We start from the raw sequence: 21271 nt of genomic DNA, 5'->3' as shown, positions 1-21271 counted from the left end.
TTATGGACAGATAATGTCACCAGTATTAAGTTTTATTTATATCTACATGAAATGGTAACTGAAGGTAAAACAAATGCAGTAGTTTATGGATTCCAATAATAAAATTCCCATTTTTTCCTCGCTTTGCTTCCTTTTCTTGTCTCACTGACTGTTTAGAGCTGTCAGTCCTCTAGTAGGCAGAAAGTGGGTAATAGCTATTATAGGACAACTTCTACAGGTGTGAGAGACAAGCTTTTGAGCTTACACCAAACCAAGCTCTTCTTCAGGACCTGAAGCTTGAAACCTTTTTTTCTCTCAGCTATAAAGGTTGGTTCAATAGAAGATATTACCTCACCCATCTCATCTCATTACGGTTACAATGCTGCGTACAGTATAATCCTTTAATATGCATTTTTTCTTTTTGTGAAATAAAAATGAAAAGCATCTCTAAGCTTACTACCATGTTATCTATTCTGATGCAGTATCTGTTGGTGACTTTAGTGGCTTTAGCACTTAGTTCAAGGATATTGATTTTTCTCTCTGCTGTAAAGGTCTCACACTGTGCAGCAGTGATGCAGAGAATCTGCACTGGAGACTTGTTTACCCTCTAAGGCTGTGTTGATGCAAGTAGGTTGTTAGAATTTACATAAGTGTTTTCTTATGTTTGGTAGAACTGCTGTGCAAATCTCATGTTTGAAATATACAAAAATTCCATTTCTAGACTGAGACTCTACAGCCAATGGAAACCTGCTCTGTCTGGTACACTGCCCAGAAACAGTGTACCCCTGGACAAAGAAGGTGCATGATGATTCAGAAATCATATTCATTACTGGGTGAGAGTAAGCTACACAGTTTGGGGAGGATTCCATTCCTCTTCCTCCCCCACTGCTACTTCACTACCTGGTTGGGCTCATCACTGGCCCAATGCAATCCCATCCCCTAGCCCACATTTCTGCAAATATCTCTCATAAATGCCTGCATGCTTCAGTGAATCACTCTATGGGGAAATTGACCCTAATACCTCAATTAACAGCAGCTCCTTTTGACAAATTACACGGGCAAATAATAAATTAATTGGCTTTCCCCTGTTCATTAAAAAAAGTAAATTACTAGTCAAACACAGAACAAGTTAAAAATACTGAAAAATCAAAAAGTGTCCACTGAACACCAGACAGATTTAACAGAATTAAATACTTGGTATGAAAATTAAGCCAGTGAATTTCTGATTTTTAAGGCAGCATTCAAGCGAAACACAAGTTGTCTGACAACCTCTAACTGGATGTTCCCATACTTGTATTAATTGGTAGAGGCTGCTGAGCTGGTTAGCTTCACGGGGCAATTAATCTTTTGTTTCTACAGTTTGAATGTAGAAACTGACCTTTATGTTGAATGGTCATCTAAAAAGAATCAAGATAAGGAATAATTCAGTTCAGTAATAATTTCTCTGATTTCCAGGATCAAAGAACAGCCGTACACTCCAGCTGCTTTGCATGGCTCCAGTGATGCAGACACCTAGATGAAACAACTATAAACCTGGATTATTGCCTGAGAGTTCCGGAGAATCTAGCCCAGGATCTTCACAGCAGCAAAGAGAAACAGCATCACCAGCTGGAGTTGCCCTTTGGTTGTAGGAAGAGAAAAATGAAAAATTACTTACTTACAGTTCTACTTAATTGGAGATTCCACACATCACCACTTACTTGGGTGCCCTGATCTTGCACTTATACATGTTCTTAACGTTACTACAGTAGGTAATCCCAGTGAGTGCACAAATCTCTGCAGTCTCAGGGCCTGAGCTTCCTGAGGTGAGCTAGACTGGAATCCCCTAAACTTAGGCCTGGTCTACACTACGCCTTTAAACCGATTTTAGCAGCGTTAAACCAATTTAACGCTGCACCCATCCACACGAGGCCCTTTATATCGATATAAAGGGCTCTTTATATCGGTTTCTGTACTCCTCCCCGACGAGAGGAGTAGCACTGAAATCAGTATTACCATATCGAATTAGGGTTAGCGCGGCCGCAAATCGACGGTATTGGCCTCCGGGCGGTATCCCACAGTGCACCATTGTGACCACTCTGGACAGCAATCTGAACTCAGATGCACTGGCCAGGTAGACAGGAAAAGCCTCGCAAACTTTTGAATTTCATTTCCGGTTAGCCCAGCATGGAGCTCTGATCAGCATGGGTGGCGATGCAGTCCCAAATCCAAAAAGAGCTCCAGCATGGACCATATGGGAGATACTGGATCTGATCGCTTTATGGGGAGGCAAATCTGTTCTATCAGAGCTCTGTTACAGAAGACGAAATGCCAAAGCATTTGAAAAAATCTCCAGAGGCCACAGCAGGGACTCAGCACAGTGCTGCATGACAAGCGTGACGGAAAGCCAAAGAATCAAATGGACGCTCATGGAGGGAGGGAGGGGGTACTGAGGACTCCAGCTATCCCACAGTCCACAGCAGTCTCCGAAAAGCATTTGCATTCTTGGCTGAGCTCCCTATGGCTGTAGGGTCAAACACATTGTCCGGGGTGGTTCAGGGTATAGCTCGTCAATTTACCCTCCCCCCCATGAAAGAAAAGGAAAACAAATCATTTCTGGACTTTTTTCAATATCACCCTATGTCTACTGAATGCTGCTGGTAGACGCGATGCTGTGGCAGTGAACAGCAGCATCCTCTCCTCTCCCCTCCCCTCCCCGGTGGCAGATGGTACAATATGACTGCTATCCATCATCATCATCAGCCCATGAATGCTCCTGGCTCGCCTCAGGTGAGGTCAGCCGGGGGCGCCTGGATAAAAATAGGAATGACTCCCGGTCATTCACAGTAGATGGTACAGAATGGCTGGTAACTGTCATCATCATAGCAACTGGGGGCTGAGCTCCATCAGCTGCCCCCCCTTCATGTCTAAAGAAAAGATTCTGTACTGCCAGGACTATCATAGCAACAGGATGCTGGGCTCCTCTCCCCCCACCATTTAATGTCCTGCCTGGACTATCATAGCAGCTGGAGGCTGCCTCCCCCTCATTTTATCTCACTAACAAGTCAGTGTTTCTTATTCTGCATTCTTTATTACTTCATCACACAAATGGGGGGACACTGCCATGGTAGCCCGAGAGGATTGGGGGAGGAGGGAAGCAACGGGTGGGGTTGTTGCAGGGGCACCTCCCGTGAATGGCATGTAGCTCATCATTTCTGCGGGACCTGACATGGAGCAGCTGTGCTCTCTGGTACACTGGTTCTCTAGCACATTTGCCCCATATTCTAGGCAGGACTACTTTTAGATACAACATAAAGGAGGGAATGATCCGGGGAGTCATTCCCATCTTTGTCTTTGCACCCCCGGCTGACCTCAGCCAGGAGCACCCATGACAGCAGCAGACGGTACAGAACGACTGATAACCGTCATCTCATCGCCAATTTACAATGGCATGGCAGACGGTACAGAACTGATAACCATCTCTGCTATCTTGCAAAGCCAAATGAATGCTGCTCTGTAGCACTGTAGTACCGCCTCTGTCAGGAGCATCCAGTACACATACAGTAATAAAAGGCAAAACAGGCTCCATGGTTGCCATGCTATGGCGTCTGCTAGGGCAATCCAGGGAAAAGGGCGCGAAATGATTGTCTGCCATTGCTTTCACGGAGGAAGGAATGAGTGACGACGTTTACCCAGAATCACCCGCGACACTGTTTTTGCACCATCATGCATTGGGGTCTCAACCCAGAATTCCAATGGGTGGGGGAGACTCGGGAACTATAGGATAGCTACGGGATAGCTACCCACAGTGTAATGCTCCAGAAATCGACGCTAGCCTCGGACGATGGACGCACACCACCGAATTAATATGCTTAGTGTGGCCGCATACAATCGACTTTATACAATCTGTTTTACAAAACCAGTTTATGTAAAATCGGAATAATCCCATAGTGTAGACATACCCTTAGTTTTATGGCTCTTCTTAGTAATAAAAAAAAAAACTGAGTTAAGGTTTTTTTTTCCTCACAACAGAGATGAGAGCAGAACAACTTTCCATGAGGTACTGAAACTGAGGCAATAGTAAAAGTGCAGGACTGTGTTCTAGTAATAAAAGGAATAAGATTAAGTTAACTGGATGAGGGATTTGGGAACAGCAGGTAAAAATGCTATGGGTTACTGCTTCTAGTGCTAAACCACTTTGGATTTGCTGTTTCATGCTGATCAATCCAGGTTCAGTTCCCAAAGGTTGGAGCCTACTTGGAAACTAATAGAGAAGACTCAGTATATGAGTACAGAATTTAACACAAGGCTAGAGTTTAAACTTTTAAAACCATTCAAGTAGAAATTTGGTCCTTGACTAACTTAAAAAAATTGAAGTGACAGCCTTCAAAGAGTCTCATTTAGTGCTAATTTCCAAACCAACAATCAACTAATTAACTTTAATGTTATGAACAAAGGACCCTACCTGGCCATCATAGAACATAGTTTTCCTACTTTTTTTTTTCCTGTTTTTTTTAAATATAAAGTCTGTTCTGGTTAAGATCATCCTAGTTCAAGAAGGAAGCACAGACAAAGCTTTGCTAAAGCTGAATAGAATTTCTCCCAAACAAGGCTTGACGTTTGTTTCAATGAGAAAAAACAAGCAGACTTGAAGAAAACTGTTAGTGGTTTGTCAATTTCTATCAGCCCTGTGCATCTGGACATATGCCCCTTTAAGGTGGGCCCAGGAGGAACAGAAAAGTAAATTACAAAATCCAAGAATTTCCCGATCTCTCTGCTCTCAAATGAATCCCTTCAGGTCATCATGCATCAGCAAACATCAACACCCATCTAGCGAAGTTTTTAAAACCCATACTTGAAATAGTCTTTCCAGACAGAAAAGTACTCCTTATAACACACAAGTGGTTAAGTATGATGCATTGCATCTTCAAATGCCAGAAGGGATCCTAGTTTGATTTCTTGCACAATGCAACCCTATAGAATTTCACCCAGTAATTCCTGCATTAAGCCTATATAAACTTCTGGGTGATCTATTTCTTCTTTAAATTAACAAAATTACGCATTCTTCAAATAAACGTCTCTCTCTACGATGCCAGCAGCTCATTCCCATTTCTAACTAGAACACTATTGGTAGTTCCAGTGGGAGTTGGTGGCATATACTGTAGTGAATCAACAGGAACTGTCACTCTAATCAGCATGGCATTTTCCTCCCAAAGGTCAGAGTATTAACCCTCATAAATTTGAGGGTTTGTGACCTAAACGTTCTTCTTTACAAAACACAGATTCCAAGACCCAGCAGGACTCCTGTGATTATCTAATCTTACCTGCTGTATAACACAGGCCATAGAACCTCCCCAGAATAACTCCTAGAGCAATGTTTTAGAAAAGTATCCAATCTTGATTTAAAAGCTATCAGTGACAAAGAATCCACCACAACCCATGGCAAACTGTTCCTATGGTTAAATTACTCATTATTTCCCAATCTGAAGTCTAGTTTCAACTTCTACTCAGTGGATTGTTATACCTGCTGTCTGCTACACTGAAAAGCCCATCATCAAATGTTCCCCGTGTAGATAGTTATAGATTGTAGTCACCCCTTAACCTTTTATTTAACTAAATAGATTGAGTTCAACTCACTATGAAGGTTGAATTTCCAATCCTTTAATCATTCTTATGGTTCTTATCTGAATCCTGTACAATCTGTCATCTCCCTTGACTTGTGGATACCAGCACTGGACACATCCCAGCAGCAGCTGCACCAGTGCCAAAAACACCTGGGAAAAGTCTTCGAGCACATAAGGGAGGCAGAACTAACTGTTAAGGCTAAAAAGTGACAAGATGTCCCCCCTACTCTGAACTTTAGGGTACAGATGTGGGGACCTGCATAAATAAGCTTATTTTTACCAGGTTAGGCAAAACAGTTGCTGCCACCACCAAATGTTTCATTAAAATATTTAAAAGCCATTTGGGAACTTTGCCTTCCCCCAATTTTCCCCTGTCCTTCTGGTCAGGTATCAACTAGGTTATGTGAGCTTCTAACTGTTTACAGGTAAAAAGAGAAATTAACCCCTAACTGTATGTTTATGACAGCATCCAAGGAGTATTAGCCCCTTGGCAACAGCATTGCACTGGGAGCTCATTCAGTTGATTATCCATCACAACCTGTAAATCTTTTCAGAATTACACCTTCCCAGGATAAGAGTCCTCCATAGTGTATGGCCTGCATTCTCTCTTCTGAAATGTATACATTTATCCATATTGACACAAACTGTATGCTTCCATAGAGATTAAACTATCCCGATCACTCTGTATCCATGACCTATCCTCTAAACTGTAGAAGACACTCAATGTTAGACAGTTTCCCCTTCAGTCCAGCAAAACAATGCCTATCTGCATACTGCCTCTCACTCCTTACGCTTGTGGGAAGCTACTAATGGTAGGGTTGCTACTGCATTTATAACTAGTTAAACATTCTTGTCCTGCCTTGCCAGGAAGGGACCTGCATTTCACCCTACAGGGCTACATTGCAATTAAACACCTGCAGCTGGCCCATGCCATCTTACTCAAGCTAAACTGACATTTGGGTTCAAGCTGGAGCCCAAGCTCTGGGACCCTGCAATACAGAGGGAGAGTTCCAGAGTTCAGGCTCCAATCCAAGCCTGAACATCTACAGCTAGCACAGGTCAGCCACAGGTGTTTAACTACAGTGTTGACACCCACTTCCTAGGGTATACTGAGGCAAATATACCCTATTCACTTATTTAGAAGTTATCAAAAAAAAACCCAAAGCTCTTACATTGTGTTAAGAGTTTAATCCTTTTTTCCGAGAGAATAAGTCTAGTACTTTGAGTGTACTAAGCTGTGTTTCATACAACATTGGCCGTGAAGATGGAGGATTTCTTTGCACAACACTCCCATTAAGAAATCTATATTCCAACAACAGTATAACAAAGGAGCATAGTACACAAAATCATTTCACTTTGGCTACAGTGAAGCAAATTTAACTCCTTACAATGGAAGTTGACATTTCAAGTATCCACAAATTAAACAAAGCAGAATTGACTGTTAAGCCATTTTATTTTATACACAAAATAGCATGGCAAAGACTTTGTAAATTTAGTATGCCCAGTTATCCAAATTAGGCAGAGAATTATGTCCAGAAGTCTCCTTGTGACATCTCATCTTCTTGAGAAGTGTTTAGTCCAACTGAAATAAGGAAAAGAGTTGTGAAGTGTGAAGTTAATATCTAGACAAATTAGCAGTTTCCAAATCATGCACTTTCTCTGGTTATTACATAGACATTTAAACATCAGGATTCAGTCTTGCAGCAGAAGGCTTATACTAGTGCCATCTGAAATAACTATTTGCTCATAAGGAACAGATTACCAGGATCAGAACCAAATCACATAGTGATTTCAAAGTCACAACCATTACGCTTCCAAGTACCCCCAATTTCATGAAGCACAGTACAATCAACTACAACTAGTTTGTCTGGACCATACAAAGACTGGTATTGCCTCTCAATAAATATGGAGATTTCCTTTGAGCACACGTATTTCGGAAAAAGGTCAGTTTCTTAGAGCACAGGGTAACAATACTGACAATGATCTAAGGGACTGCACAAATCCCACTGCACTGATGACCTCTCCGTTAAAACCAACTACACAAATTACAGGCCCTGGCCTGACATCTTGTCTTTAAACCCCACTCCCACAAGGGTTAGCTGCGGAGTGCGCCGTCCCTGCTAGCCGAGCCCGGAGACCTGCTGCGGGGCTGGGGCGCAGCAGGACGGGGTGCCCCCCCGGCCCCTCACCTTGATGAAGCCGATGTCCTTGGCGTACTGGCGGAAGCACTGCCGGCACATGTTCAGCCCGTACTTGCGGATCAGGCCGTGGCGATTCGAGCACACGCGGCTGCGGGGCGAGAGCAGGAAAAGCTGATCAGCGTCGGGGTCTCTCGGTAAAGAGCACCTGCCCCGCCGCGCCCGCCCCCCGCCTCCATACCTCCGGCAGCCACGCCGGGGCAGAGGCCGGACGCGCCCCCACATACCTCAGCCCCCCCAGCGGAACCCCTCCAGGCTCCCAGCCCCCCCCCTCCAGGCTCCCAGCCCCCCCCACCTCAGCCCGTTCCCGCAAGCTCCCAGCCCCCCCCCCCCCGTCCCGTCCCGGCCAGGCCGCGAGCGCCGCCGCCCCGCGTGGGGCCCATCATGGCGGCCCGGGGCTGTGGCGGGCGGGCTCCCCGGCCCCAGCCGGCGGCACCCACCACGAGCGGGAGCCCTGGCCGAACTTCCTGGGGTGGCTCCAGTAGAGCTGCTGGTGACCCATCCTGCCTGCTGCTCGCACCGCACCGAAAGAGAGTCAGCGTGCCCGCGCATGCGCTAATCTACCCTGCCCGGCCGGAACATCCCGGCATGCACAGCGAAATACCCCGGCTGTCTGCAGACTGCGCAGGCGCAGCTGAAATCGGAGCGCGTGTCTCTCGGCGTGCGCAGGCGCGAGTGGAACAAGTTCAGCTAGGTATCAATCCTACGCAGGCGCAGAAAGACTTTGCTCCCCCGCCCTCTCGTGACGTCATCCTAGCAGCAGCCTCTAGTATCAGGCTGGGAAACAACACTATCGCCGGGCGCGGTGGCGCACGCCTGTAATCCTAGCTACTTGGGAGGCTGAGACCGGCGGATCGCTTGAGCTCAGGAGTTCTGGGCTGCAGTGGGCTATGCCGATCGGGTGTCCGCACTAAGTTCGGCATCAATATGGTGATCCCTGGGAAGCTTCGGGTCACCAGGTTGCCTAAGGAGGGGTGAACCGGCCCAGGTCGGAAACGGAGCAGGTCAAAACTCCCGTGCCGATCAGTAGTGGGATCGCGCCTGTGAATAGCCCCTGCAGCGTAGCCTGGGTAAGACAGTGAGACACGGTCTCTTTTTATGCACACCCCGCGCAGAGCTTCAATATGGGGAGACCGGAGAACACCCCCCGCCCCCCACACAGACACACACCCCGAGGAGTTTTAATTAGGCGATGGGGCACCTACGAACCAGGGATACTGAGGGGGGTGTAGTGACGCCTACACCCCCACGATACTCACTGGTGGGCACCCACGCACTGGAATCCAGAACTGCGTGGGGGTCAGGGGCACCGAGGATGGTCACTGGGGGAGACGGGACTCAGCGACTCCAGGGGTGCCGTGGCCCTTTGCACTGGTGGGGAAGGTCTGCGGATGCTGGGGGGCTGGAGAGATCGGGACCGTGTCACACCAACCCCCCTCTCCCCCACTGCAGAGCTCCAGCGGCTGTTCCCACGGAGCTCCAGCGGCTGTTCCCACGCTCCACCCCACTATTCACGGCGACCTGGCGAGACACCGGCACCCTCCGCTCTGCGCGTCTCGCTCAGCTTCTCCTGCCTCCCACTGGCCCCAGGCTGGAAATGCAGCTCGGAGCCGTTGCGATCGCCCCAGCAGCCGGCAGGGGTCAGTCCCGTGCCTGAAGCGTCTCTGCGCTGCGCGAGAAGCGGAGAAGTGCACTAGCCCGACTCCCAGCTTAGTTAATGTCACTGGCTTGACAGCGACTGTGGTGCAGCCTGGGCAAGACGGCGAGAGATTTCCCTAGCAGGAGGGAAGGAGTGAGAAGCTGTGGTGAGATACGGTAAATAAAATATGCCCCGGGGAGATGATGAGGCACGGACTTTTAATAATGTGGGGGAAGATATAAACAGGGCTGTATCATTTTCCCTGCACAGTTACGACACAGCGATCCTAATTGCCCCCTCACTTACTGCTGTGTAAACTAGCCATAACGCCACTGAGGTTAAAGTGACTGGTGTAACAGCCATGTGACTGAGAGGAAAAAATCAGGCCGGAGAAGTTCCATCTGTCCCAATGGTCAGATCATAGAACTAGGGAAATAGATCTATGCTCAAAACAAAAAGAATAACAATGGTTTAAGATGTATCTTACATATGTATTATGGGAAGCCTGGGTTTGAAAGAAGGGAGAAAATGATCAATAGGAATATTCCTATCCACTGATATGTAAGGAACATGAGAATATTAAAGGGTCTCCACCTTAACATACATCTGAATTCTGTTTTCACCAGCAGTTCATGTCTTGCAGCTACAAGAGCTGGATGTTGCTGCTGTTGTCTCAACTCCTGATATTAAGTTTGATGTCATCACAGTGCCAGGTTCCTCTCTCCTGACCGAGCTATAGGCCACATCTTTTCTCTGGGTAGTTCCCAAGATAGTCCAAATACAGAAGCAGCAAGTCACAGCCCTTCAGTCTCCCCCGCATAAAAATGGTTCTCAGCCTTAGATAATACTTAGCCATGAGAGATGGTGACTATCCAATCACTTTTTGTCTGCTGCAGAAACGATTGTTGAGGAGGTCAACTTCTTTGACTCAGTGAATAAAATAAGATTTAACAACTAATAAAATAAATGCTTAACTATCCACAAAGGTTTTGTTTTCCTTCTGACTCCAGAGCTCTGTTTAGTTCCCCTTGAATCTTTCTTCCGTTTTAAATTCCCTTTCCTTTTCAGCTCAGCTACCTTCAAGCATCCCTCACCATCTTCCTTGCCACCCCACTCAGCCCAAGATTCCAAGCACTGACAGTTGGGGCCAAATTCTGCTTTCAGTGTAAATCCAGAGTTAGTCCTTCTAGATATAATCTAAGGATACTGAGATCAGACTCTGATTCTTGGATTCTTTATGCCACAGAACCTTTTGATTCCCCAAATTCCATCAACTCCTATTTTAACTTTTTTCTTTTTATATTTACAAGACTACATAGGACCTGAGACTGCAGGAACCAGAATCATTGCTTCTAATCTAAAACACTGAAGTCTTTGGGAGCCTTTTCACGGAGATCAGGCTCTAAATGAACAGTGTGTCTAAGTACACATAAACTCCTTTACATGATTACATTAAAAATGTTTAGTTTAAAAACAAGGTTTGATTACATAGCAACTTTGAAGCAGAAATTATTCCTTGGGGAAAAAAATCAAGATGGATGAAAAGTAGAAAGGGTCTGCACCAATCTGGATTTTACTCCGTGAATAGACTCCCACTGACTTCAGTGGGCATTGGCTCAGACCAGTAATACTAATGAAGGGATAGATGTTCAAGACATTGTTGTGTCATTAGAATCAGTAACAAGTTGGTGTTGATTAAATCATCAGGCTAGTCTGTGTAACCTCCCAAATGCAAAGACCATGAGGCTGATCTGGTTTACACCTCAACTGATTCCAATGGAATTACTCCAGACTCCCAATGTACACGAGCATGGGATCGATCTTCCCAGGACATTGCAATCCAAAATGAGTGCTTTCAGCACAAGGCACAGATAGTTTACTAGCTTCTCCCCTCTGACACCCCCTTTTCACCTGAAGCTTTGTTGCTATCATTAGTCACAATTCTGTGGCATTTCTTCTTATTACCCCGGTACTGGACATTTTATTATAGGCCTCAAATTCTCATGTCGTTTTAAAAGTTTAGGACACCGTACAGTGCATGCACATTTAAATGCAATGCAAGTCCAGATGTTGACACTAGATGGAGTGTGTTTTCAACTCATAGACATTAGGACTCATTCACTAATGGGGCAAAGTGTGAGGAAATAAACACAAGCTTTCAAATTAAAGGCAACAATCATTTACATAGGCAGGAAAACTTATGTAAATAAACACAGAGCCATAAAATCAAATCAAGGTAAAATATAGGTATCATTTGTAGATGTCTTCACACCCTTTTTTTGGTGGATGGAAAAACACTGAGGGAGCACTGGCTCACATGGTTTGATCTGTAAAGCGCAATCTGACAACTATGTGGGTAAGAGAATCCAACAGATTGAAGGAAAAAGGCAGAGAGGCAGACCCAAGAAGAAGTGGTGGGAGTTCATAAACAAAGACATGTTAGCATGTGTTATGATAGAGGATACAACACTGATCAAAAATCACACAGAGGACCCATTTGATGAGATTAATGAAAGGAAGAAGATTTTTTGGTGGAGAGAATACATAATAAAGAAAATATTTTCTATTCAGTGCCTTTTCGTTATTAATGATGACCACAGCTGTGAAAAGGCCCTGTCTACATTAGAAAAAATATGCATCTTTTCAGCTTCACAGATTCCAAGGCCAGAATGGACCATTAGATCATCTATTTTGACCTCCTGTATAACACAGGCTAGAGAACTACTCAGTTAACCCTATACTGAGCCCAATCATTTGTATTTCATTAAAGCATATCTTCCAGAAAGACATCCCATGTTGAGCCTAACACATCAGGGGACGAAGAATCTACTCCTATTCTTGGTTCCCATTGTAGATGCAAGTCCTGATGTACAGCAAGGGTCATGGGTGTAGCTTGATCTGGTAAGCTGTTGTGCTAGGTGGATACTGCCCAAGGCAAGTATTATTGTTACCAGTAGTTAAGTGGTGACAGTGTGCACAGCGCTGTACAATCCACACACTAGACAGTCCCTAATCCAAGGGACTTGCAGTCTAGGTAAATTAGTGACCCCATCATGCTGAGAGGGGGTGCTCTGTGGAAAGGAGCTGGCCAAAGCAGATGCATGGAGGCACAGGCAACCATGTGCCCTGACCCGCTTCTCAGTAATTCTCTTCACAAGGCCCAGTGCCCAGTGTTTGTAGCTTTCAGCCAGGGCACCCAGTTAGCCAGTGAGCTGCCTGGGGCAGTGGGCCAGTATAGAGGAGTGTGCGGAAGGGGCTGATGCTGCACCCTCTGCCAGTTCACACCCTGGTGGTGAGTGTGAGCAGAGGGGAGCCTCTTTTTGGTGAGGTTGAAGGTCCACCCACCCTTGTAACACTGAAGAACAGGTCCGGCCCTACCCGCCCCGGATCCCGGCTGGCACTGGCCTCCACGCTGCTGGGCAGGGCCGGCTGTAGCCATTTCAGCACCCCAAGCACCGGAGGTCCACCGGAGCCGCCTGCCGCCCTCCCGGCAACCGGCAGAGCGCCCGGCGCGGCGTGCCGCCCCAAGCATGTGCTTCACGTGCTGGGGCCTGGAACCAGCCCTGGTCTCTGTTCCACTTTTCAAGATCCGTGTTGCTTGGGTGCGTCCCTCCCGAAGTCAGAATCCCCACAGTGTGGGTGCTCCCATCCCCCTCCAGGCTCTGCTGGGGGGGAGTGTATAAAAAGAGACCGTGTCTCACTGTCTTGCCCAGGCTACGCTGCAGAGGCTATTCACAGGCGCGATCCCACTATTGATCGGCACGGGAGTTTTGACCTGCTCCGTTTCCGACCTGGGCCGGTTCACCCTTCCTTAGGCAACCTGGGGACCCCAAGCTCCCCCGGGAATCACCATATTGGTGCCGAACTTAGTGCGGACACCCGATCGGCACAGCCCGCTGCAGCCCAGAACTCCCGAGCTCAAGCGATCCGCCGGCCTCAGCCTCCCCGGGAGCTGGGATCACAGGCACCAGCCACGGGGCCCGGCTGGTTACAGCGTCTCCAGCTTCCAATTTCAGGCTCAGCCTGGGAGCTCTGCGCTCTGAGCCGGTGGAAGTGGAGCCTGGAACTGAGCAGATGCGCTGAGAGTTATTTGCAGCGCGCGCTTCACGCCGAGGTGAAAACACGGGGCACGGATCTTTGAGCACAACCCGCGTCCTGAGGAACGGGGGTGCGGGGGCTGCATAAAGAGAGACCAGATCTCCCCGGCGGGGTCACACCGGCTCTCCGCAGGGCAGTCCCACTGTCAGTTAGTACCAGAGTTTTCACAGCTTCCCTGCCTGGCTCCCTAGGGAACCTGGCGACCCCAAACTTAAGGGAAACCACCATTGCGAGGCCAACCTGAGCACAGACACCTGCTCAGCACCCCGGGGTGCAGCCCTGAACGCCGGCATCAGGTACACTCAGTCTCCTGCTGCACAGCCAGGATTACACGCAAGAGCCTCCAGGCCAGTCCCAGCGCCGGCTCTAAACTCCGCTGCTCTGTTCTAAGCGTTGGCCACACGGGGGCAGCCCGGAGCTCAGCCAACGCCTCCCGCTGCTGGTTGCATTTCCCACTCCTCGTGGCAGGTTAACACCCCGCAGGCAGATCTCTGAATAGAACCGAACAGTTCCCCAAATCCAGCGCTTTAGCAGCAGCTTTGCAAGAAAAGCGCTGACGTCCCCAAGTAAAGTAAGAGCCAGAGCGCTGTGTCCAGGATCTTCTATAGGGCCCCTCACCGTGGTGTCTGACAGGCGAAAGGAGAAACCAGGGAAATGTTTTCATGGAGTTTAAGGGCAGAAGGGGCCATTAGCTCAGCTAGTCTGACCCCCGTATAACACAGGACAATGAATTACACCAAGGCACATATTGATCTCAAAGACCTTAGATAGATCAAAGCGTTTCAGCCCTCAGGAAGGAGGCTAAACTGGGTACCAGAGCCAGCGAACAAGGGCCCCCCAAAGCAATGGCAGGGAACTCATTAGGTGAAATATGCCCAGATGATCCCAGCAGGCGACCCACTCCCATGCTACAGAGGTGGGAGTCCCTGTTCCTCCTGCCCTTAAGAATCTCTCGTGGTAAGTGGGTAGCCTCAGTTCCCCAGATAGGAATCCTCCATGTGGTTTCCCTCCCTTCACCTCCAAATAAGAACAGTGTGTGGAGAGGGTGGGAGGGAGGTTGTTTGGCAGATATGTAAAGGGGGGACTGTGTCTCCCTGTCCGGCCCAGGCTCCAGGGAGGAAATGATCTCAGTGTGTCTGGCTGTCTCCATTCCTCACCCATAAGAATCCCTGGTGTGTGGGTGCACCCTAGACCATTAAGGATCCCTGGTGGGTGGGTGTCTCTCTCCCCCTAGTCAGGATCTCTTGTGCGTGGCTATATAAAAAGAGACTTTGACTCACCCAGGCTGGGCTGCCATCATGGAATAGCCTAGGTCCTTCTGTGGAGGGTTTGCGTTCCTTGAAGGACGTGATCTCAGTGTGTGTGGTTGTCCCTGTCTCTTCAACCCTTAACTATCCTTGGTGCGTGGGTGCGCTGGGCCCCATTACAATCCCCGGTGTTTGGGTGCCTCTGCCTTACCCATAGGGGGTCCCGTGGATGTGGGTGTTCTCCACGCTACTGGGGGTGTCTGGTGCCCCTGTCCCTCCTGGTTCATAGTGGAGTGTGTGGGAGTCCCCCAGCCCGTTAAGGATCCGTGTCGTGTGGAAGCCCCAGTTCTTCTCATTAAGAATGGTGCAATGGAGCATATGGGTGTGTCCCCCACCCCATGAACTAGCTCCCATGTGGGGTTCCCCTGCCCCCATCCAGGCTCTGTGGGTGTCGCTGTTCCTCTTTTCAACATCCGTGTGGCAGGGGGGCATCCCTCCCCCCAAGTCAGGATCCCCAGCGCGTGGGTGCTCGCATTCCCCTCTCCAGGGGGTGTCTGTACAAAAAGAGACCGTGTCTCACTGTCTTGCCCAGGCTACGCTGCAGGGGCTGTTCACAGGCGCGATCCCACTACTGATCGGCACGGGAGTTTTGACCTGCTCCGTTTCCGACCTGGGCCGGTTCACCCCTCCTTAGGCAACCTAGGGACCCCAAGCTCCCGCGGGATCACCATATTGATGCCGAACTTAGTGCGGACACCCGATCGGCACAGCCCGCTGCAGCCCAGAACTCCCGAGCTCAAGCGATCCGCCGGCCTCAGCCTCCCCGGGAGCTGGGATCACAGGCACCAGCCACGGCGCCCGGCTGGTTTTGCTGCTTGGCAGCTCGAGCTTTAAACTCTGCTTGTCAGTTCTAAGCTCTGGCCAGACGGGGGCAGCACTAACGGTCCCATCTAAACGCTGTTTGCATTGGAGCCTTCAGATCGCAGACTATAACCCAGGGGCAGATCTCTGAGTGCAGCCAAATCCTCCCTCAAACTAAACATTTAAGCAGCAGCTCCCCTTGGAAAGACCAGGATTTTTGCCATTAAAACCGAGGGAAATGTGCATTGTTCTGTTCTGTCTACAGTGAGAGACTGAAGAAGCTCAATTGATTTCATTGACTGGAGGTTAAGAGGCGATTTAATCACTGTTTTAAATACGTTTTACAAATTTCCAGAGGGGGGAATATGTGATTTTAAAGGGTTCTTTAATTCCCCACCGTGTGGGTGCTCCCATCCCCCCTCCAGGCTCTGCGGGGCGGGTGTATAAAAAGAGACCGGGTCTCACTGTCTTGCCCAGGCTACGCTGCAGGGGCTGTTCACAGGCGCGATCCCACTACTGATCGGCACGGGAGTTTTGACCTGCTCCGTTTCCGACCTGGGCCGGTTCACCCCTCCTTAGGCAACCTGGGGACCCCAAGCTCCCCCGGGATCACCATATTGATGCCGAACTTAATGCGGACACCCGATCGACACAGCCCTCTGCAGCCCAGAACTCCCGAGCTCAAGTGATCCGCCGGCCTCAGCGTCCCCGGGAGCTGGGATCACAGGCACCAGCCACGGGGCCCAGCTGATTCCACACGCTCCCACTTCCAACTTTAGCCTTCAGAACAGGATCCCAGCTATGCGGGTGTCTGTGTTTCCCCTTTTCAAGATCCCTGTTGCATGGGTGCATCCCTCCCCCACAATTCAGGATCCCCATCGAGCGAGCGAGGCTGGGGATGGGGCTGGGACAGGAGTGGGGCAAGGGTGTTTGGTTTGTGTGTTTACTGTTATTTCTACATTGTCTTTCAGGTAGATCCTGGATTGCGCTTAAACTGGAAAAGTGATCTTAAAAACGTTGCAGACCACTGATGTAGCTATTACTGTTCTCCAGAGTGTAGGGAGCTTGGCGTTTAGCCATGAAAGCAACAGAGTAGTTTGCCCATTAGGTCTCTGATGTCTTCTCTGCTCTGCAGTGTTTTAAGACTGGTTACAAGCACTAGCTGTGAAACATCAGTCTCACAAGGTCTTTTAACATAAAGTGTGTTGTCAGGTAATGACACAGCATAACCATAAAGGTTTCTAGCACACAGTGAGTTCCCAACATGTTTAAGGGTTTCCCAAAAGCTCATGCACATTGTACATTTTTATAGTTTTTGGTATCAGAAACAAAAGTCACAAAAGTTAACAGCAATAATATTATTATCAAATCTATCACGTGTATATCGACAAGTATTTTTGTTATGTCACATCTTTAGCTCAGAGTCATTGACGTTTTGGCATTTAAGGGTTAACCTGTGGCTTCCATTATCAGGATAAAGTTTTTCCCTTCCTCCCTGTCCTGGAGGGTCAAAATCTGAGCTCTTTTGTGTAACAGAATCCATTGGCTGGTTAGGTGCTTTACACACAGAAACTTCTCAGTGTAGACAAGGCCCTAGTTAGAACCTTCACATGAAAGTCTATCAGGCGTGGATAGTTATCTTCCACGGTCCATTGTGAGTTAAGTATTCCTAAATGGGCCATTTAACTTCAAAGGTCCCTTCAAGATGTGCAGGCTAAATACCTTCTGGGTGTTACCACAGGAGCAAACATTTGAAATACAGGTACAGAGTTAATATTCATAACTTCAGATACAAACGTGATAGATGCCTGTAAGTAGCATAATCATATTCTGCACATCATTAAATTTGTGGTGATCGGGGGAGATCCTGGACTATTGGAAAAAGGCAAATATAGTGGCCATATTTAAAAATGGGAAGAAAGACAATCCAGGGAACTACAGACCAGTTAGCCTCACTTCAGTCCCTGGCAAAATCATGGAGCAGGTCCTCAAGCAATCCATTTAGAAGCACTTGGAGGTGAGGAAGATGATCAGGAACAGTCAACATGGATTCACCAAGGACAAGTCATGCCTGACCAACCCGACTGCCTTCTGTGATGAGATAACTGGATCTGTGGCTATGAGGAAAGCAGTGGATGTGATATATCTTGACTTTAGCAAAGCTCTTGATATGGTCTCCCACAGTATTCTTCCCAGCAAGTTTTTAAAAGTATGGATTGGATGAATGGACTATAAGGTGGATAGAAAGCTGGCTAGATTGTCAGACTCAATGGGTAGTGATCAATGGCTTGATGTCCAGTTGGCAGCTGGTAGCAAGCAGAGTGCCCCAGCAGTCTATCCTGGGGCGGGTTTTGTTCAACATCTCTATCAGTGATCTGGATGATGGGATTAATTGCACCCTCAGCAAGTTCGCAGATGACACTGATGTGGTAGATATGCTGGAGGGTAGGGATAGAGTCCAGAGTGACCTAGACAGATTGGAGGATTGGGCCAAAAGAAATCTGATGAGGTTCAACAAGGACAAGTGCAGACTCCTGCACTTAGGACGGAAGAATCCCATGCACTGCTATAGGCTACAGACCTACTGGCTAAGCAGCAGTTGTGGAAAAAAGGACCTGGGGGATTACAGTGGATGAGAAGCTGGATATGAATCAGCAGTGTGCCCTTGTTGCCAAGAAGGTCAACGGCATATTGGGCTGTATTAGTAGGAGCATCGCCAACAGATTGAGAGAAGTGATGATTCCCCTCTATTCGGCACTGGTGAGGCCACATCTGGAGTATTGCATCCAGTTTTGGTCCCTCGGCTACAGAAGGGATGTGGACAAATTGGAGAGTCCAGCAGAGGGCAACAAAAATTCTCAGGGGGCTGGGGCAAATGACTTATGAGAGGAGGCTGAGGGAACTGGTCTTATTTAATCTGCATAAAAGAAGAGTGAGGGGGGATTTGATAGCAGCCTTCAACTACCTGAAGGGGGTTCCAAAGAGCATGTAGCTCGGCTGTTCTCAATGGTGGCAGATGACAGAACAAGGAGTAATGGTCTCAAGTTGCAGTGGGGGAGGTCTAGGTTGGATAATAGGAAATACTATTTCACTAGGAGAGTGGTGAAGCACTGGAATGGGTTACCTAGGGAGGTGGTGGAATCTCCATCCTTAAGAGATTTTTAAGACCCAGCTTGACAAAGCCCTGGCTGGGATGATTTAGTTGTTATTGGTCCTGCTTTGAGTAGGGGGTTGGACTAGATGACCTCCTGAGGTCCCTTCCAACCCTGATATTCTACGATTCTATGATAACCTTTCCATAGACATCTTACATGCCACACTTCAGACAATATTTGTTGTGAATATATAACAGTGGTAGCAACAATGATCTACATACGCATATTTTATCAGATAATATTACAGGCACCCGCACAGCCAGGATCCTGTATGGGGGGGATAGAGGCACCCGCACACCCAGGGTGCTCTACAGAGGCACAGGCAATAAGGACTCTGTACGGACGGATATGGACACCCACACACCTGAGCTCCTGAACAGGGGGAAGGGGGCACCGAAACATCCAGGATCTTATCTGGGAGGATAGCAAAGCCCACACATCTGAGATCCTCTATGGGGGCAGGAATATTAGCCAAGTTCCAGGCTGCCCTCGTCTGGACACATTATTCACAAGCAGAGGTTAAAAGTGGAGCTGGTAGTAGGTAAAGTCAGCCAGGCCCTGTGGCTGGTGCCTGTGATCCCAGCTCCTGGGGAGACTGAAGCCGGCAGATTGCTTGAGCTCAGGAGTTCTGGGCTGTAAGGGGCTATGCTGATCGGGTGCCCGCACTAAATTCAGCATCAATATGGTGATCCCTGGGAAGCTTGGGGTCCCCAGGTTGCCTAAGAAGGGATGAACTGGCCCAGGTTGGGAACAGAGCAAGTCAAAGCCCCTGTGCCGATCAGTAGTGGGATCGCGCCTGTGAATAGCCCCTGCAGCGTAGCCTGGGTAAGACAGTGAGACACAGTCTCTTTTTATACACTCCCCTCCCCCACACAGACTGTATGGGGGGTTGGGAGCACCCATTACGGGGATCCTGAACTGGTGGGAGGGAGGCACCATGTACCAAGGAACACGGAACAGGGACACCCACACACCAGGTATCTTGCAGCAAGAGCTGCAGTCTTGATTTACAAACTGCAAGTGATGGGGAATTTACCACCTCCCTTGCGGAGCTTGTTCCACAAGATAATTAGCCTCACGGTTAAAAAATGGTCATTTCCAGTTGGGATTTTGTGACATCGACTGCAAGCCAATGGGGTCTTCCTCAACCTTTGTCTGATGAACTAAAGATCCCTTTAAAATCACATATTCTCCCCTCTGGAAATTTGTAAAACGTATTTAAAACAGTGATTAAATCGCCTCTTAACCTCCAGTCAATGAAATCACTGGAGCTTCTTCAGTCTCTCGCTGAAGACAGAACAGAACAAAGCACATTTTCCTTGTTTTTAAAGGAAAAAATCCTGATCTTTCCAAGGGAGCTTCTGCTTAAATGTTTAGTTTGGGGGAGGATTTGGCTGCACTCAGAGAACTGTCCACTGGGTTATAATCTGCAATCTGAAGGGGCGACTGCAAACAGCGTTTAGATTACAGACTCTTAGTGCTGCCCCCGTCTGGCCGGAGAGGGGAGTTCACAAGCAGAGTTGAAAGCTGGAGCTGGGGCGGACCTGGCTGGACACGCGGGGCACAAAGGCTCTCGCGTGTAATCTTTGCTGTGCAGTCGGAGGCTGAGGCGATCTGACGGAATTCAGGGCTGCACCCTGCCATGCTGAGCAGTGTCTGTGCTAAGGTTGGAGCCAATACGATGATTCTGGGAAGTTCGGGGTCCCCAGGTTCCCAAAGGAGGGGTGAAGTAGGTCACCCCTGGAGCAGGTTAAAGCTGCAGGTTGACAGTGGAATCGCTGCCCCTGTGAACAGCTGCTGTAGCACCGCCTGGGCAGGACAGTGAGAGCCAGTTATCCCGCCCCTGCCTGTATCAGGGGATGGGAGCACTCACACCCTGGGGACCCTGAGTTGGGGTGGAGGGAGGCCCCCGTGCACCAGGGATGCTGTAAGGGCGAACAGGGGCACCCACCCACCCACCAGAGATCTTCTATGGGGGGAGAATGGCACCCACACACCCAGGATCTTGTAGGGGGGGACAGGGGCATTCACACTCCGGGATCCTCTGCAGAGGGACAGACACCCACAGATCCAGGATTCTGTATGGGGAGCAGAGGCATCTGGACACCTGGGTTCCTGGACGGGGGTGGGGGCACCGAAACATCCGAGATCTTATCTGGGAAGACCAGGGTCGGCTCCAGGCCCCAGCGCGCCAAGCGCGTGCTTGGGGCGGCATGCCCCGGGGGGCGCTCTGTCGGTTGCCCGGAGGGCGGCAGGCGGCTCCGGTGGACCTCCCGCAGGCGTCCCTGCGGAGGGTCCGCTGGTCCCATGGCTCCGGTGGAGCATCCGCAGGTACGCCTGCGGGAGGTCCACCGGAGCCGCCTGTCGCCCTCCCGGCAAGCGGCAGAGCGCCCCCCGCGGCGTCCCGCCCCAAGCACACGCTTGGCGCGCTGGGGCCAGGAGCCGGCCCTGCTGCTGGGACACAGGGCACGGGGGAGTCAGGCCAAGAAAC

General features: G+C 49.0%; 1 protein-coding gene and 1 long non-coding RNA gene across 2 annotated transcripts; one reads left to right on the top strand and one right to left on the bottom strand.

Annotated features, from left to right (window-relative positions):
* Window positions 1–7016: 7016 nt before the first annotated feature.
* RPS29 (ribosomal protein S29) lies at window positions 7017–8338 on the bottom strand. Its single transcript, XM_050954756.1, has 3 exons — window positions 8221–8338; window positions 7772–7871; window positions 7017–7164 (listed from the first exon to the last, which is right to left on the bottom strand). Exons 1-3 carry the CDS (start codon window positions 8280–8282, stop codon window positions 7156–7158), a joined length of 171 nt encoding a protein of 56 aa, XP_050810713.1. The 5' UTR covers window positions 8283–8338; the 3' UTR covers window positions 7017–7155.
* A 724-nt stretch (window positions 8339–9062) lies between these two features.
* On the top strand, window positions 9063–10396 carry LOC127051849 (uncharacterized). Its single transcript, XR_007774621.1, has 2 exons — window positions 9063–9595; window positions 10046–10396. It is a non-coding gene; the product is annotated as an uncharacterized LOC127051849 (long non-coding RNA).
* The last annotated feature ends 10875 nt before the right edge of the window (window positions 10397–21271 follow it).

Source organism: Gopherus flavomarginatus, chromosome 5, assembly GCF_025201925.1.
Source record: "Gopherus flavomarginatus isolate rGopFla2 chromosome 5, rGopFla2.mat.asm, whole genome shotgun sequence".
Taxonomy (NCBI): Eukaryota; Metazoa; Chordata; order Testudines; family Testudinidae; genus Gopherus; species Gopherus flavomarginatus.
Note: the sequence above shows the minus strand (reverse complement) of the source record. Positions and strands in the feature narration are given on the sequence as shown.

Bases quoted from the DNA above. Each gene is read 5' to 3' on its own strand.
- RPS29 (XM_050954756.1), bottom strand. From the start codon at position 8,282: ATGGGTCACCAGCAGCTCTACTGGAGCCACCCCAGGAAGTTCGGCCAG. The intron at 7,872-8,220 runs GTGGGTGCCGCC...CTCGCCCCGCAG, and splicing joins GGCCAGGGCTCCCGCTCGTG to CCGCGTGTGCTCGAATCGCC.